At 33.9% G+C, this 19,471-nt stretch overlaps 1 protein-coding gene and 1 non-coding gene across 7 annotated transcripts in view; one reads left to right on the forward strand and one right to left on the reverse strand.

Annotated features, from left to right (window-relative positions):
* The window catches only part of N4BP2 (NEDD4 binding protein 2), a 59,342-nt gene that overhangs the window by 23,700 nt on the left and 16,171 nt on the right, over window positions 1–19,471 (forward strand). For all 6 annotated transcript variants that reach the window (XM_054688451.1, XM_037530797.2, XM_037530798.2 and 3 more), the window contains 9 exons: window positions 366–454; window positions 3,990–4,066; window positions 8,406–8,561; window positions 9,254–11,628; window positions 12,326–12,411; window positions 13,223–13,268; window positions 14,749–14,945; window positions 16,849–16,967; window positions 19,292–19,430. In XM_054688451.1, the coding sequence (XP_054544426.1) occupies window positions 366–454; window positions 3,990–4,066; window positions 8,406–8,561; window positions 9,254–11,628; window positions 12,326–12,411; window positions 13,223–13,268; window positions 14,749–14,945; window positions 16,849–16,967; window positions 19,292–19,430 (3,284 nt within the window). The remainder of the gene's footprint in view (window positions 1–365; window positions 455–3,989; window positions 4,067–8,405; window positions 8,562–9,253; window positions 11,629–12,325; window positions 12,412–13,222; window positions 13,269–14,748; window positions 14,946–16,848; window positions 16,968–19,291; window positions 19,431–19,471) is intronic.
* LOC119261514 (small nucleolar RNA SNORA41) lies at window positions 17,494–17,624 on the reverse strand. Its single transcript, XR_005129048.1, has one exon. It is a non-coding gene; the product is annotated as a small nucleolar RNA SNORA41 (small nucleolar RNA).

Raw genomic sequence — 19,471 nt, forward strand, 5'->3', positions numbered from 1 at the left:
TATTGTACAGCATGGTGACTACAGGTAATAATACTGTATTGCATAGTTAAAAGTTGCTAAGAAAGTAGATATTAACAGTTAGCACAAAAAAAAGATACTCTGTAACTATGTATGATAATGGATGTTAACTAGACTCATCGGGTGATTATTTTGCAATATATATAAATATTGAATCATGTACACATGAAAGTAATGTTGTAGGTTAATTATATCTGAATTTAAAAAAGTTGAAAAAGTAGAATTGCATAATCAGTGTATAGCTATGATTTTCAAATTATGAAAACAAAATCAGGTTTTTATAATATCAAGATAATACTTAGAATTGTTGTTAAAAAAATTTGTCATTTTCTGTTTGTGTTTTCCAGCCAAAGAGGCATTTGAGAAGAAAGTATCTCCTATAATAATAGATAATACAAACTTACAGGCATGGGAAATGAAGCCATATGTTGCTTTGGTTTGTACCATAAGTTGTCATAAGTCTGTATTAGTGGGTTTGAAGTTACTGCGAGATGTTAATTCCAGAAGTGCATCTCAAGCACAGTCCTTGGACTGTTTATAACTGAGGTTTCTTTAGTCTTTAGCAAAATGAGTTTTTCTGTAAAGCTAAATATATTCAATTTTCAAATTTTGGGATTTAATATTTAAATTCTGAGATCTGTTTTTTGATTTTTGATGTCTTCTGATTTTTGATACCTTTGGATGAAAAGTTAACAATGGTATTTTGTGTTTGTGTGTGTGTATGTGTGCATATATACTTAATTGTTTTTACTTATTGCTCTTGGCAGAATAAAAACATGGTGGTCCTTTGTTATTCCCCAATTTCTTTTAAAAATTTGCTATTTTGAGAAATCCAGACTTCTGTAAATTCAACTATTTCCATTGCTAGTTTCCTCTTTTTTTCCAGCTTGAAGTCATTTTTTTTTTTCCCCAGGAAATTAGCCCTCAAGTTACTGAAAAGTTGAATTGGGTCCTTTCTGCTTTCATGGCATCCTTGCTTACTTCTGTTATGGCATTATGCATACTGTTTTTAATAAGTAGGTGATGGGTGCCTCCCTGGTGACGCATGGGATTAAGTCTCAGCACTATGAAGCAGCCGCTGCAGCATGAGTTGGATCCCTGGCCAGGGAGCTCACCCACATGGTGCAGCAGACCTCTCCTGTCTTGGCCACTGTTCCTTTCAGCAGTGTATTTCAGTCAGTCTGCCTGTTCTGCTTCTCATTCTGTCTCTGGTGAATCCTCTCACCCCCCCTGTACCTCTGGCCTGTACCCCAGCTCTTGTGTGCAAAAATAAATAAATCTTAATAATAAATCAGTAGGTCATGGATTTGCCAAATTTTTCCTTAAGACTCCAGATAGTGAATATTTTCAGCGTCACAGGCACATGTAGTCTCTGTCATATATATATATTTCCTTTTTAAACAACTCTTAAAAGATAATCACCATCCTTAGCCCCTTTGTTACTCAAATGCTGGCTGGTGGGGCTTAATTAGACTTTAGGCCATCTATAGATTCTTGTGAATAGGGCTATGTGATCTAACCAATAACAGAAGTGAGGTGTTGAGCATTGACAATGGTGGGATTGTGGAAGGAGCAGGAAGACTAGTTAGAGGGCTACAGCAGTAAAGTAAGACATTATGTAACTCAGACCATGATAGTAGTGAAGGTGATGGTAAGTAGTGATTAGATTCCGCATGTGTAGTGAGAGTAGAGCTAACTGAATTTCTTGTTGAATTGATACGGTTGTGAGAGAAAGGCGGGAATCAAGTATGATTTCAGGGTTGGCTTTGGGCTCATGTAATTGAAGGTTGTCATGGGCTGAAATGGAGAAGGATTTAGATAGACTAATTTTGGAGTAGATGGGGCATGGATTTAAAAGTTTGGATTTGAGTATGTTGTTTGTTGAGTAAATAGTTGGATCTTTGTGTTTGGAGTTCAGAAGTGAATTCTGGCCTAAGATATATTTGAATCTTTACCATATGGATGATATTTAAAGTCAAGGAATGGACTGTTTTTTTTTGTTTGTTTGTTTGTTTTTCCCAGCCACGAAAGTGAATATAGCTCAAGATTGGACTAAGTCTGGGCATTCAGTTGTGAGAAGGGGTTTGGGTGTAAAGGAAGGACTAGCAAAAAAAAAAAAAAAAAAAAAAAAAAAAAGACTGAGTATCCACCTGGTACAGAGGAGGAAAAGCAATGTGTGTAATGAAAAAAAATGTAAGAGAGTGATGAACTGTGACAAATGCTGCTAAAGTTCAAGTAAGAGAGGACTTGAGACTTAACCTCAACATTTTTCAAGGTTGACAAATTTGTCGTTTCTGTTCTTGGTACTCTAGTGGAGTAGCCTATTAGAGTAAGTTTAAGAAAGGTCAGGAAGGGAATTGGAGATAGAATATATTAATTATTTTGAGATGTTTTCCTGCAAATGGGAGCAGGGAAATGGTAAAATAGTTGACAGGGAAAGTAGGATTAAGAATAAAATGGGTGAGTCCTCCCCGGTGGCACAGCGGGTTGAGCGAGGCTCCTTGAAACTGTCTGCAGCCTCTGCAGTGCCGCTTCTTTAAAAAAAAAAAAAAAAAAAAGAGAGAGAGAGAGAATAAAATGGGAGAAATAGCTGAATATGATGGGAATCAGTTTAGAAGAGAGGGAAAACTAGTGATCCTTCAGAGAGATGGGAAAAATGCTAAACCCAATTATCCTAGAGATGGATAGAGGAGATAGATGTAGTATACAAGTATTGTAGAGCTGGTTTTTCGATTATAGCCTTATCAGGGTTTAGAAAAATAGAAAAGCAGTTATTTAAAATTTATAAAACTATGAAAAATTTAATTTTTAAATTTTTAATCTTAAAAAATTAAATAAAAATTTTTATTCATATAAGAACTGGGATGTAGGCCAGGGGTGTGGGGGGGTGAGAGGATTCATCAGAGACAGAGCGGGGAGTAGAACAGGCAGATCTACAGAAATATACTGTTGAGGGGAGCAGCCGGTGAGACAGGTAAGGTATGCTGTGCCATGGGGGTCAGTTTCCTGGCTGGGTATTGAACTCACGCTGCAGTGGTGGGTGAGAGCTTGATAGTGCTGAGACTTTAATTCTTTTTTTTTTTAAAGATTTATTTATTTATGCATACAAAAACTGGGGTACAGGCCAGAGGTGTGGGAGGTGAGAGGATTCACCAGAGACGGAGCAGGAAACAGAACAGGCGGATCGACTGAAATACACTGCTGAGGGGAGCAGCAGGCAAGTCAAGAGAGGTCTGCTTGCCACATGTGTTGCTCCCTGACCTAGCATCGAACTCATGCTGCAGTGGCTGCGGATAGCTTCATAGGTTGTGTTTTAACCTCTTGCGCCACCAGGGATACACTGAGACTTTTGCGCCACCAGAAAGGCCCTATAAAAAAAAATTTAAAATAAAAGATAATTTTAAAACTATTTATACATCTGATAAATATACAGACCACAAAAAAAAGAATGTCTAAAGGCCTACTCTCTAGAGATAGATGCTTTTAATACTGTTTTTGATAATCTCTGTAGCAGTTTCTATACATGTACAAATATGTGACTAGTCCTTTCTTACCCATGTGAAAATTCTGTATGTTACTTTTGCAGCAGTTTATGTTAAGGGCCTTCTTTCATTAACACATACAAAATACAAAAATGATTGTATAATATTTTCATTATATGGTTGCACCTTCATTTATTTAGCTAATTTCATATTAATAGCCACTAAGTTGGTTGTATTCTTTTGTTATTACATTAATAGTGAAGTGGATATCCTGGTTGTGTATATGTCTTTTTACTCTTACACAAATGTTAGCGTACATTTATAGAAGTTAATTGTTAAGTCAAAGAGATTGTGCATTTTACCAGTTTAACACATTCATGAATACTGGAAAATCTTTCAGTTTTAACATGCCATAAATTTGGAAACAATGACTTTAATTTCATAGAAGTAATTGTTTTTAAATGCTTTTGTCTTTTTTTTTGTATGTAGTCTCAAAAACATAAATATAAAGTCCTTTTTCGGGAACCAGACACATGGTGGAGGTTCAAACCAAAGGAACTTGCAAGGTAAAACTTGGAGGCTGTGGAACATGTTTTTTACTTCATGAATCATAGACCATCTAGATTTTTTCTCTTTATAAATAATGAATGAAACAAAATGGATTACATGCAGCTTTGCCACTTAAAAATTGGTGGCAATTTTGTATTGCCTGTAGGGTTCCCCCCATTTTATAAAGAATTTGTATCTTTTTATCCCTAAAATCGAGTTAATTAAAGTCAGAAAAATTCCAGTTGTTTGTGTTAATCAGTTTTTTTATTACTTGTTAAAAATAATAATGGCAGTATGTGAAACTAGAACAGACCCTACATTTGGCATGTCTGGACCATGTGCTTCTGAGAGGATTAAATTATTGTTCCTGCCTAGTAACTTTAGAATGTTGGAAACAAGTGAGGAGATATAGATGGAAAAGTTTGCAGATGTACAGTTTTCCAGGTATTTCACTTCTTTTCCTCTCCTCCCATAGTACATTTTTAAAATTTGATTGTTTGAATAAAATGTTTCAGGGCATAGACATATAATGTATTTTGCTTTGTGCTATGTATTCCCTTGGTGATTGCCCTAACTTAAGTTTGGTCAGGGTATTTTCTTCTTGATAATTTTAGCTAATTTCAGTATTAACTAAAGGTCAACGTAATTTTAGTGTATTTTTATATTGTTGTGCAACCATGACCACTACCTAGTTAGAGAATGTTTACGTCACTTCAAAAAAACTCCATACCTGATGTCAGCCACTTCCATTTCCCCGGCTTCCTTGGCAGCTACTAACATGCTTTTCTGTTCTATGAATTTGCTTATTCTGTACATTGCATATAAATGGAGTCATACAATATGTGGCCTTTGTGTATAACATCTTTCACTTAGCATAATGCTTCAAGGTTCATCCATGTTACAGCATATATCAGTACATCATTCCTTTTTATTATTTTGATATATTACTAGATTTGATTTTCTAATATTTTGTTTAGGGTTTTTGCATCTGTATAAATGATTGAGATGGAAGTTTTTCCTTCCTTGTCTGTGTGGCTTTGATATCATGGCTTTAGGTTCATGAAATTAATTAAGTAGTATTTTTCTCTTTTCTGAGTTGATATAACTGAATGTTTGGCAGATTTACTTATGAAACTGTCTTAGTAAGACTTTATTGAAATAATAGTATTCTCTTATTATTTATATCTCTGCTGCATCTGTATAAGTTCCCCTTTTCAATCCCAGTATATTTATGTATATCTTCCTTCTTTTTTTCTTGATTATTCTAATCAGAGATCTGACTTTATTAGTCTATTCAGATAAACAGCTCTTTCTTTACTTGGTTGATCTTTCTAGTAAAAGTTTATGTTTAATTCAATTTTGCTTCTCTTTTATTCTATTCTGTGCTTTTTAAAAAAGTCTGTTTTTCTTTGTTCTATTATTTTGAAAAATCTTTACCTGAAAGATTCAGGTCATTTTTTTACTATGATCATTTGATGCTGTAAATTTCTCTAGGGAGTGCATAAACTGTTCCCATAATTTAAGTATATAATACTCTCCTTTTGTTAGCATTTTTTTTAATAAAATAAAATTAGGAAAATATTAATTTTATTCTTTAGTCTTTGGGTTCTTTGGCACTATGTTTATAAATAGAGGTTTTTAAATTTATCCTTTAAAAAATTGGTTTTCAGGGCCTCCCCCGGTGGCGCAGCAGGTTGAGTGCAGCGCTGTGAAGCTGTCGGCAGCCTCTGCAGCGCGGGTTCGCTTCCCGGTTGGCTTGGGAGCAGCCCACATGGTGCAGCAGACCTCTCCTGTCTTGCCCCGCTGCTCCCCTCAGCAGTGTTTTTCGGTCTGTCTGACTGTTCTGCTCCCCTCTCTGTCTTTGGTGAATTCTCTCACCCTCCTGCCCCTCTGGCCTGTATCCCAGTTCTTGTATAAATAAATAAAATCTTAAAAAAAATGGTTTTCAACGTAACGCAATAGATAAGATTTTGCAGTTTGATACTAATTGTCTGATATTTTAAGATGAATTTTATGGCCAAATTCATTGTCCATTTTTTAATAAAAGTTTCATTTTTGATTGATAAGAATGTATACTGGTTTTCATGTATTGGTATATCGTTAAATCATGTTTATTTTGTTGCTCACATGTCCTGTAGCTTTGCTCAAAAAAAATTTGCTTGGTGTATTAATTTTTAAGAGGGAAAAGAAAATCTGTGAGGGAGGTGTGTTGAAATCTTCCTCTTTATGTTGAATATGTCTTTCTCCTTTTAATTCTTCCTATTTTTGCTTTATATATTCATTCACAAGCTATGTTTTTGAAGAACATAAGCTTAGTATTTTTATACCAGTGATTTTCTTTTATCATTAATATTAATTTTTGTTATAAAATCTAATTTGTCTAATATTAATAGGACTAAACCAATTTCTTTTCAGTTAGTATTTGAGTGTGACATCTTTTTCCATACTTTTACTTTCAACCTTTTGGTATCTTTGTGTTTAGGTATATCTCTTGAAACCACAATGGCTAGGTTTTAGAAACATCTGCTCTGTTTATCTTTGGCTTTTATCTGATAAGCTTGTTCTTTTATGGTTATTTTATTCATATAATTAGTCTTGTTTCTTATTGTCTTGCTGTGTGCTTTCTGTTTAGCTCACCCTTTCTGTGATTGATTTTTCTTCTATCACAGAAAATTATATATTTTGATTGAACGCAAATTTTTTTGCTTTTCTTCTCCACTAACTTGGAAATTTTATACACTGTTTTTATTCTTTCAGTGGTTATGTTAAAAATTTTGTTGTGCAAACTTTAAATTTCAGCCATTTGTTTCGCCTTCTAACAAACTCAAGAACTTTCAAACACTTTAGCTCTTACACTTCCAAGTTACACAATATGATGTCAAGAATGTGTTGACAGTATTTGTTTTCTACTCATGATATTAATTGCTTTGTGCTTAATTTTTCATTAATCATAGACCTTTCATCTGGGAGTTTACTTCTGCCTGATGTTCAGCTCTTAGAATTTCCTTTACAGTGTAGGCCTCCTTCATGTCTCTTTTTTTTTTAACAAAAATCTGAAAATCCCTTTATTGCCCTCATTCTTATAAGATACTTTTGTTGGGTGTGTATATTCTACATTGATATTTTCTGTATTGAAGATAGCATTTAACTCTCTTCTGACTTCTTTTATTGTTAAGTATGCTGTAATTATAGATAACGTTCTTTTAAAATTTCGGGTTTTTTTAATGTCATCTTTTTATCTTTGATAAATGGCAACTCCACTACTATTTCTGGTTGTGAATTTCTTATTTATCTTGTTTGAGATTTGATTGGTTTTTGAGATCAGGGGATTGGTGTCTTTCATTGGTTCTGAAAAATTCTCAGACATTTTTTCTTTAAATTGCTTCTGTCCCATATACTCTTTTCTCTTTCTGGGACTTGCATTAGATGTATAGTAGACCTTTTTGCTCTGTCTTCTATGTCTATGTCTCTTAACCTCTCTTTCATATTTTCTATCTCTTTGCTTCTCTGTGATCTGAAACCAGACAAGATCGAGGTAGGTAAATATGAAAGCCAGATTTGCCCACATGGCAAATGCTAATATTAGCCCCTGGATCCAACCTCATATAGGAGAATTGCAACAGATGTTTTTGGTAAGACAAGACCCTGTAGAGACTAAAGCATACTGCCTGGCCTTCTGGCAAGTGCAAATCCAGATGCTGTATGAATAAAAGGACCCCCAGTTTGGGAGCTGATGGTCCCATAGATTCAACTTAAATGTTAGCTCATAAACAGAAACACAAAAAAGTAAGTCTCTATTAGTGAAAGCACAGATATACACACTTCATACTTGGATATCCAGAACTTCAAATACGAGAATTTTTTCTTCTTTGCGTCAACTTAAAATGAATTAAAATGTATGTTTGCTTTAATTCACTTGAAATCTAGTTTTATTATGTTAGGAGGGCCCTTCTGGACATCTAGTCTGTCATACTGGCATAAATAGAAGCCTCTGTAGTCGAATTTTTTCACTCAGTAGTTATTAATTAAAACCTTGAAGTAATCATATTCATATGAGATTTTTTTTTTTTTACAGAGCTTGAGAATGACCTCTTTTAAAGTTATTAGGATCAGTTAGCTTTTTCCAAGTTGATAAAGGATGTTTGGACTTTTCCAGTCTTTTTGTATGGAATGATAAAGAAAATGGTAATTTAAAATATTCTGAATAAAGTGACAATTAGAATTAAATAATATGTATTGTGTCATAATAAACAAGCTTTGATATTTTTAATTGATTAGAAATGTATACTTTCTTTGAGATATATATTTATTTTTTTAACTTAATTACCAATTTTCCTTTCTCTGACTAATTTTCAGGCGGAATATTCATGGGGTAAGCAAAGAAAAAATAACAAGAATGTTGGAGCACTATCAGCGTTTTGTTTCAGTGCCAATAATCATGAGTTCTTCAGTTCCAGAGAAAACTGAGCGTATTGAATTGTGTGCATATTCTTCTGAAGACAGAAGTATGAGGTATATTGAAGTTCCTGTATATAAAACTTTAATTTGAAACATAATTTTAAAAGATGTGATAATTTTCGAGCTTGTGAAATCATTGTCAAACAATCTTAAAAATAAGATAGATGTTTATGTGTTTAGATGTAGTCTTACATCAGATTTATGTAGTGCTATAATACAATGTTACTTAAATAAAAATTAAAAACAAACTTAATGATTAGGTAAAAGTGCTCTGAATATGAAATAAACATCAAGGATGGTTTTAAAGCAAGTGACTTCTCAAATGACAGCTTTCCTCCCTTTCTCTCATATCTCTAATTGTGTAAATCATATCAGTTGATTTAAGTGAAGTTTTAGCATTTTCCTTTGTAGTAAACACGTAATATAGAGGCAAACCTAGATAGACTGATAATCTCATGTTTATTATTCAATTTGAAAAAAGTTTGAGTGCTTTCTATATGCCAAACATTGTGCTCGGTGTTGGGATACAGTAAAACGATGTGTTTTTAGTGTATTAAATGAAGATCAGAATTCACTTTTATAATTTTAATGTAGTTTATTTCTAGAATTTTTTTTATTTCTAGAATTTTTAGGAGGAATAGGAGTGAAGTGCTTTCTCTTTCAGTTGAAAATTTCTTTAGTTTAAATCATAATATTAATGGCAACATTAAGAAACTTGATTGTAATATTTTAAAAAAATCTTACAGCCCAAGAGACAATGAAGATATTACCTCCGAGAAAGAAAATGTTTTATCCTCGTCTTTGAAGCACCTAGAGTTAATTGAAGAGAAGAAACCTGAAGTGACTCAGGAAGCTGTGTTATCTGAGAATGTTATATACCTTCCAAATGCAGATTTAAACAAAGGAAGTAAAGAAATAAGTGGTGTGAATCCTGACATTCAGAGTGCTTTCATTCCGGAAGTTTCAGACATGTATTTTTCTGATTCTGAAAGTAAAGTCCAAGTAACAGACAAAAGTGAAAAAGAGGAGCAAGTAGAAATGACTTCCGAAAAAGATTATAGTAAAACCGACACAGGTGGTTTTGTAGAGAACTTGTCACCAAGCATATGCTGTGGTGAAAATAACCTAGAAGACTGTGACCTTTCAAATATTGTAGCACTTCAAAATGAAAAATCTTCATCTGGTAAAATATTGGAGGACCGAGTAATGTTAAAGAAAAAAACCTTTGGAAAACAAAAAAGCAAATCAACTTTGGAAAAGTTCCCAAGACATGAGCTATCAAGCTTTGTTGGTGACTGGCCAGTTGATAAGAGTATTGGTCAGAGGATAAAAAGGAACCGAAAAACTGAAAAAGGTTCACCTGTGCAAAGTGACAAAAAGTATAATCGACCTCAGTCACGCAAAGTATTAGATAATAGTCTGTCTGTGAATTTAGATCATGTCCAGCAACAAGTATCTCCACATGAAAGTGTAGAGAATGACAAGAAATCACAGTGTGATGATACCTCAGATTCTTTCAATAGTAAATATGATACTTATAAAAATACTGAAAAAACCTCATTCAGCATTGTGGGTGACTGGCCTTCACCTGATTCTTTAGCTCAGAGAGAGCGCAGATCAAGAATGCCAAAAGCTGGTTTAAATGAACCTGACCTAAAATTTGGAACTAATGACAGTATGAATGAAATATCCTTATATACAGCACATGAGGCCTATTGGGGCACAAGCACTGAAGAAATGAAAACATTGGGTGAGTCTGCTCTAGGAAGTTCTGAAAGACTTTCTAATGAAATGACCCATGGCAATAAGACTTACCCAGGTAAAACAGTTCATGGGCAACACACATTTTCTCTTACTTTAGTGAATAATGGGCCAACTATTCCTGGAGTAGTAGGATCACAAACTTTAGGTGATTTTCCAGAAGGAAAGCCTAAAGAAATCTCTGAACTAGAAGTAGGTATGTGTACCCAGACTGAGCCACAGGATTTTGCTCTTTTATGGAAAATAGAAAAGAATAAAATTAGTGCTTCAGAATCTGTTAGAGTATTAACAGGAAGATTAGATGGATTTAAACCAAAATCTTTAAATATTAACACAAAATTACATGCTCAAGAAACAATTCCATATAGGGTAATGTATGATAAAAGCACCTATGTTGAAGAAAGTGAGCTTACCAGTGCTGATGAATCTGAAAATCTTAACATTCTTTGTAAACTGTTTGGATCTTTTTCATTAGAAGCCCTAAAAGACTTATATGAGAGGTGTAACAAAGATATTATTTGGGCCACAAGCCTTTTATTAGATTCAGAAACTAAATTATGTGAAGATATAGAAGTTGAAAATAACCAAAAACCATCTGATGAAGGACAAATTGGACCATTTTCTCTGGGATTGAATTTGAAGGAAGTTATTAGCCAAAGAGGAATCCTAGAGGATTCTAATTCTTCTATGCTAGAATTTAGCTATGGCATTGGTATCAGTGATACTAATGTACAGTCTATCTGTGATTCAGAAAAGGGAAACACAGAACAGGCAGAAACAAGAGCTATAACTAATGAAAAATCTGGATTAATAGCAAATATATTTCCTAATGTCACTATAGATCTAAATACAAATGAAGCACTTCCTAATAGTCAAGCAGAACTTTCAGGTTTATATAACATTGAGCAGCCTTTTCCAGGTACTTTTAAAGTTACCACTTCTCAAAACATAAGTGAAATGGAAAAGAATCTGGAAGTCACAGAGGTTGGAGACAACATACATTCTTTGAGTTTGTCTGATATTTTAAATTCTGTATCAAGCGCTTCAGATCTTGAATTAAACAAAAAAATTTGTTTTACTGACTCTTTTGAAATAAAGAAAAATGAAAATCTTCCAAAGGATTATGTGAAACTTTCTAACACAGAAGAATTTATGAATGAAGAGGAACAGGATATGGAAAAAATTTTAATGACCGGGAGTACTTTGTCAGCTGGAATTAGTGAGGAAGATAAAACTGAAATGTTGAATCCCACACCAGTGATGGCCAAGTCTCTAACCATAGACTGTCTAGAACTGGCATTACCTCCTGAATTGGCTTTTCAGCTTAATGAATTATTTGGCCCTGTTGGTATTGATTCTGGTAAGGAAAAAGTAAATTACTTATATGTGTGTCTTTGTGTGACTGTACTAGATTGATGGTTCTGCTTCAATTTAAAAATTATGTTAATTGAAATATAAAAGTAATTTGAGTTACTTACCTTATTTTTGTGGCAGTGTATTTGTAGATGTTTTTTAAAAATGTGATTTGAGGGGCCTACCTGGTGGCGCAGAGGTTAAAGTCTCAGTGCTATGAAGCTCTCCGCAGATACTGCAGCATGAGTTCAGTTTTTGGCCAGGGAACTAGCCCTCATGGCTCAACAGACCTCTCCTGTCTCACCCACTGCTCCCCTCTGCAGTGTATTTCAGTCAGTCTGCCTGTTCTGTTCCCCACTCTCTCTCTGATGAATCCTCTCACCCACCTCCCACACCTCTATCCTGTACCCCAGTTCTTGTATGTATAAGTAAATAAATCTTTAAAAAAAATAGTCTTGACTAATGTGAAGAAACAGATTAATAGACATGAATAGTATATATTGAAACTTTGTATGTAATTGCACCAGACAAGAGCTCTGAAAACAATAACACATAAATAAAACTATTTCCAGAGATTTAATAACTAGAAATATAGCTTAGTAATTAATAATATGGATTAGTTTTCTGATGCATAAGGTGCCTGAGTACATTTTGAGCAAATTATAATGAATAGTAATTATACATATATATTTTTTTCTTACAAGGTTCTCTAACAGTTGAAGATTGTATTGTACATATAGATCTGAATCTTGCTAAAGTAATTCATGAGAAATGGAAAGAATCTGTGATGGTTGGTAATCTTCTCTTTTTATAAACTGTTCCTTTTGTGTACATTTTGTCACCTTTACTTTTCAATAAAATCTATGTTATAGGAAGACATTCTATTGAATTTTGACTTGGAGAGAGAACAAACTTTTACCAGTTAACAGATTGCTGATACTTTTTCTTTTTCCATTATTTGTAGACTGGCCAAATTATATAATTAATGATGGAGTTCATTGTGATTGCAAAATTTTTTTTAAGGGGAAAACCATAAGTAGTGAGTTTTTATTCCCGAAAATTAAAGACTTGCAGTGCTGATTGATTAAATTTCAAGAAGTTTTTTATAAGATGCATCATAAGGGCCTCCCTTGGTGGCGCAGGTAGTTGAGCACAGTGCTCTGAAGCTGTCCGCAGCTTCTGCAGCGACAGTTCAATCCCAGCCGGCCAGCTAGGGTCCCACATGGGGAAGCAGACCTCTCCTGTTGTGCCCACTTCTCCCCTCAGCAGTGTATTTCTTCAGTCTGCCTGTTCTGTTCCCCGCTCTGTCTGGTGAGTCCTCTCACCCTCCCGCACATCTGGCCTGTACCCTGGTTCTTGTATTAATAAATAACTCTTTTAAAAAAAAAAAGCTACCTTCTTAAAAAAAAAAAAGATGCATCATAAAAGTTCTATCAATGGAAAAAATACATAGATGTAGTTATACTTTATAATTTTATGGTTTTACTGAGATTTAGCAATAATGATTGGTAGTTACACAAAGAGAAATGATTTCTAGAGACAATAATACCATATTTCCTACTGACCCTCCTTTGCTAATCCCCTGTTCTGTCTGTGTTTAGGAGCGACAAAGACAAGAAGAGGTATCCTCTGGCAAGTTTATACGAGGTAAAGCATATATCTTTACTTCAGATGTTCTCTCTTGATGTTGAAACAGGTATATATGTATGAATTTTAAATATGCTTCCATAAAATATGTCACTTAAAAATCTTGACTTGCAAAAAGAAAAATACTGGATGGTTTCACTCATAGCAGGAATTTAGAAAACCCAAATAAGGGATCAGGAAAAAGACTAATTATAATAAAGTAAAAATCAAAATCAACAGGCAACTATAAACCAGAGCAGGGACTAGGGGGGGAAGGGAGTAGGATCAAAACAAAGGTGGTGGGAATTTTATAGGACGATAACCAAGATGAAAATGCATACACTGTACCAAAGTGAAAAATGATGTAAAAAATATATAAAATAAAAAATCTTGACTTGCAAATAAAAGTTTAAAAAATATTTAATGTTTGATACTGATATAAAATAAAATAAAACTTAAAGAATAAAAAAGTTTCTATAATATTTAACTTTCATGAATGATGTGGAACACCTTAAGTTTCTGTTAAGAGTTTGCTGTCAATGATAGAAAGCAGTTCTCATTTGAGAGCAATAAAGTATTAATGTGTTTGATTAAAACCATCATTGAAATAATACTTGGTTATTCAATATTTTATTGATGTTAGTATTATTGGAGCACAAAAGGCAGCCTGCTTTTTGGGTCCATCTGCTAAGTTGAAAATAATTGATCCCAGACAATGTGTCTTAGATGGCATTGTCTTTAGTGATTAGTACAGGGTAGAAGATCTGTTATAGAATCCTTTCGTGCATGAGTTCTTCCAGATGTCTCTTTTGTCCACTCCACACTTGGATTCCAAATTGAAGATTTTTAGTTCAGACCTGTGTTTGTTGCATCACTTTAAGTTATTTGAAAGCCCAATGGATATCAGATGGTGTGAATGATAGTACATCTACTGTTTCTTCCACTGTCTAGGAAAAAAAAAGAATATATCAGAATGTGTTGCTTTCTCTTAGAGATGCTGAAATGTTGCACATTAAATCCTGTTATTGTGAACTTAGAATGTTCGCTTCCTTACTTTGTTAACTATCATTCCCTCAATATTTATTGTGTTCCTCCTGCACGTTACCGTTTGCCAAGATATTGATCATTTCAGTCCTTGGTGTGACTGGGGCCAGCTGGTCACTTCCATCTGACTGCATCCTGCACTGTTTGCTAGTGCATATACTTGTCACTGTTTTCTGTCTGTTGATGTGATATGAAAAATACTGGGAAGTGGTCTGTTAGTCTATTTGAGGGATCGTTTGATCATTGTTCATTTGAAATATTCCTGCATTTATACATACCATTTCTTGCTTGCAATTATGTGAAGATGTATTTTGAAACTTCAAAGTTACATTATATTTATAAGCTAAAAGTAAAAAATGACATTTGTTGGGTCTTTATGAAATAGATGTAAATAGTGAATAATGCTAGTTTGTTCATTTATTGTTAGGGTCTGATTCTATTTATACTGCTTTTGTAGATCCTTTCCAGGTTGGGCATATTGGTCTTGATAATCCTGAACAAAAATCATCTCAGAAAACAGGCAAAAAATTACTGAAGACTTTAGCAGCACCAGAAATGCTGTCCTTATCGGATCATTGGAATACTCAAACTAAAAAAGTATCACTCAGAGAAATAATGTCAGAAGAAATTGCCTTACAGGAAAAGCATGATTTGGTATGAGTTAGTCTAAATATTAAACAAGCTTATTGTGTGTTACTTTGTAATTTTCATTTGATTCTACATTTTCTAGCCTGGACTCTGTATTTGACGTGATTGAAGTTAATGATAGAATTGAAAAATGTTTTAAATATGGTTTAAATGGGAAGATTTTCTTTTGTGAAATAAGTTCATATTTAACAAAAAGGCAATCTTTGTTAAATCTCTGTTGTTTTAGATTTAATTTTATAACTGAGTTGCATATTTCTAAGCTTTTAACATTTAACTTTTTTTCTGCTCCCCACTCTGTCTCTGGTGAATCCTCTCACCCCCCACACTTCTGGCTTACACCTCAGTTCTTGTATGCATAAATAAATAAATCTTTTAAAAAAGTCCCTTATTCAAAAAAAAAATCAAAAGGGAAATAAAGGGGCCTCCCTGGTCACACAAGGGGTTAAGTCTCAGCACTATGACACTATTGCCAGCCACTGCACCAGGACTTTGATCCTCGACTTTGATCCCTGGCCAGGGAACTAACCCACATATGGCACAGCAGACTTCTGTCTTGCTCACTTCTCCCCTTAGCAGTGTATTTCAGTAGATCTGCTTGTTCTCCCCACTCTGTCTTCTGGTGAATCCCGTCACTCCTCATCCCTCTGGGCTATACCCCAGTTCTGCTCAAAGTAAATAAAATTTAAAAAATATTAAAAAATATTTATCATCTTCATTTAGAATTAAAGTAGCACATTTGAGGAAAGTTATTTTGATTTGGCAATTTAAACAGATCCACATACGACTTGTAAGAAATGACAACAGTAACAATGCTTATGCATTATTTTTGAGTAAATATGTTAATGAAAATTGTGAATTTTGAGGTTTACTGTCACCTGAATTTGCAACTTAATTGTACATTGTAGTTTCTGCCCATTGAGGAGAATGTGTTTTTGAGGTGTTGTTCACAGCATCACACAGCATTCCTTTTAGGAGGACCCATGGGAGAAATTTCTCTCAGGTCTCATTACAAAAAAACTGTACTTCTTCTGAGCAACTGGTTTGTTTTATTTTATGGATGCTAAGAATCTTTATTTCCCCCTTTTCTTTGGCCACTAAGAAGCTTAGAACTGAATTTGTGGCCCACCTTCAGCATTTGTACAGGATTTTGTGGCGTTAATTTATATACTAATTTTGGGCCTCCTTGGTGGTGCAAGGGGTTTAGCACCGCACTATGAAGCAATCCGCAGCCTCTGCAGCACGAGTTCGATCCCTGGCTGGCCAGGGAGAAACCCACATGGCACAGCAGACCTCTCCTGTCCCGCCCGCTGCTCCCCTCAGCAGTGTATTTCAGTCAGTCTGCCTGTTCTGTTCTCTACTCTGTCTCTGGTGGATCCTCTCACCACCCGCATCTCTGACCTGCACCCCAGTTCTTGTCTGCATAAATAAATAAGTCTTTAAAAAAAATTTATATACTAATTTTACTTGCTAGCTTTATTCTATATTCCTACCTTTATTTTCTCTACTCTCTAACTTTATATCCTGTTTATTCACATTATATATATACTTATATATAATTGATTGTTCATATATGTTAATATATATACAGAAACACATACACATGTATTTTAATTTTTTAATATATGATTGAATGTGTTGGGGTTGTATATATGAGAGTATGTATATATTTTTATGTACATGTACACGTGTGTATGTGTGATTGTGTGTGTGTGCATATTTATGAGCAGCTTCAAGTACTTTGCAAAAAATGGCATATAAATAAATATTGCAAGAATATTTACTAATTTCAGCTTTTAATCAGTTAAGGAAGTATGATTGCTTTTTGCAACTAAATAACCATGCTTTTGGGTCACTGTAATTTGTGTTAAAAATTTCATCTTAAGGATGATTTTGTTTTGTCTTGTTTTAGAAAAGGGAACCGCTTATGTTCGAAAAAGATTGTGCCACTAAACTAAAAGAGAAGCAGCTTTTTAAGATATTTCCAGCCATTAACCAAAATTTTCTAGCAGACATTTTCAAGGACCACAAGTAAGTGGTGGAAGGATTGTAATTTCTACTCTTAAGTCGTTGAATCATATATCCTATGCTTTGTTATTAATTTTATTTTTCTGATATCAGAAATAATATAGGTGTTTTATAAACCATCCCAATTTAATATATATAAAATGTCAAGAGTGAGCAGTTTTCTGATGGTTGATTTATAGTCATCTTCAGTTATTTTTGCTCATATTTATGCTAATGTGTGTATGCGTATGTGTACACTATTTGTTTTTGTGTCTCCATATAAAAATATTTCACCAAAAAGTTGTGTTTTATGTACTATTTTGTAGTTTTGCTGTTTTTTTCCCATCCATATTTAGTGGTCAGCTCTTTTCTTTTTTAAAGTCTGCAGTGTTCAATAGTATTCTTAAAGTAATTCTTGAAGTACTATTATTTATTCATTTGTTTATTTTAAATACTCAATTTTATTTTTCTATCGTAGGCCAGGACACTTAACAAATCATAATTTGCTTTGGAATGGACCATCTCCTTAGCCAAACAAAAATATAATGCATCTTATTTGTTATAGATATGGCCACTTTCTGTTTTGCTAAGAAAGAGGTGTTTAATGTTATAAGCTTCTTTGCCGCAGAGGAATGCCACAACTGCTACCATAAGAACAGTTGCATACCAGTAGCTGTGGAATGAATGTACTGTAATTTATTTAAACATGCTCCTGTTTATTGACTTTTTGACTGTAAGAAAAATTGCAAACCATGTTGGGTCAAGTGTCCTTAACTTGCATCTTTACAGCATTCGCTTATAAAACCAGCTGGCACTGGGCTTTTGTTTGGGGGAGATATTTGAGTACTGTTTCAATTTCTATGATTGGCTTATTCAACTTTTCTGGGCTTTTTTCTAGTTTAGTCTTAGTAAACTATGTTGTTGTAGAAATTTGTCCATTTCTTGAAGACTGTTGTATTTTTGGAATAGTAATATCTTATAATCTTTTTCATTTCTCTGTGATGTCTGGTAATTTCTCTTCTTTCACTTCTAATTCCCTTTGTTACTGTGTTCACCTTTGTTAGCCTACCTAGAGTTTTATCAATTTCTATCTTAGAGAACAAATTCTGAGTTTCTCTCATCTTTTGTATAGTCTTTTTGATTTGGTTCATTAATTTCCTTCTACTAACTTTGGGTCTTGTTTGTTCTTCCTTTTCAAATTGCATTAGATAATATTAATTTGTTTATTTGAGGTTTTTCTTCTTATGTGGGCCTGTGTTGTACTTTCTTCCCTCTTAAGATCGTTAAATTCTGATACCTTATAGTCTCATTTTCAGTAGTCTTGAGGTATTTTATGATTTCTGCTATTAACAGCTTATTATTTAGTCTACATGTTTTTAAGATTTTTCCAGTTTTTTCAATAGTTGCTTTCTATTGTTATAACATTATGGTCTCAGAGCACTTAGTATGATATTAATCTTTGTGGTTTTATTGATGATTAACTTGTATTCCACCATATGGCATGGATCACAGGTGGAGATAGTAGATTGAGGGCCATATAGAGAATCTCCTGTCCTTATAAATCAACCTAGTCAGTGCACTAAAATTAACTAATTCTGACAATAGATAACAGTTCAACAAAGGAGGAGCCCCTCCCCATAGAAATTATATCAGAACACGCCTGTCCCATCCAGGCAGCTTTCTGCCTGCTTGTGTCTGCCTGCTTGTGTCTTCCAATAAACCTTTCTTTCTTGGATATACCCAAACATCATCATCTCCTGGTTAAACTCATCACATGCTATTGAAAAGGGAACTTGGCTGAAGAGGTAAAGGTAGAGGTAAGAGGTAACCCAAGGGCTCTGACTCATTGAACCCAATACCTCATCATCATTATTATGAAAGCCTGAATAATGTAGGGGTGAGAAGTAGGATGATATTTTCCTTTCTGTTTCCCTTCTTAGAATTTCTTTTACTATATCCTTGTGGTATAAGTAAAAAGTGAAATTTGGCACAATAAATTTGTCAATTTAAAGACCTGTTATATGATGTTTGAAGGAAACTGAATCCATTTGTGAACCCAACAAGGGACTTAAGTATAGGTGAGAAGATGAAAGAAAGATAATCTTACTGGAATAAAAGATTAGACGATGAATTATCAATGTTGCCTTTTGGTATTCATTTTTAAAATGAGAGCCTATTTCTTGAAGTTTCTCTCTGGTCATTTTAAAATCTTTGGGATACACAATGAGCATTTGGTTTGCTGTTCTAACACTTAAAAATGAGTTAATTTTTCATTTTCTAAAATGTTTCAAGGATTATCTATGTTAAGGTTTCCACATGACTTATATTTATACTTACCCTCTCTACAGCTATTCATTAGAACACACAGTGCAGTTTCTAAACTGTGTTCTTGAAGGAGATCCTGTAAAAACAGTTGTAGCACAAGAGTTTGTTCATCAAAATGAGAATATTGCTTCTCATACGGCACAGAAATCTAAGGAGAAAAAGGTATGGAGTTACTTATTTTTACTATAATGATTAATAATTGC

The sequence above is a fragment of the Talpa occidentalis genome, unplaced genomic scaffold (assembly GCF_014898055.3).
Source record: "Talpa occidentalis isolate TD23 unplaced genomic scaffold, MPIMG_talOcc4v2.1 talOcc4.6, whole genome shotgun sequence".
Taxonomy (NCBI): domain Eukaryota; kingdom Metazoa; phylum Chordata; class Mammalia; order Eulipotyphla; family Talpidae; genus Talpa; species Talpa occidentalis.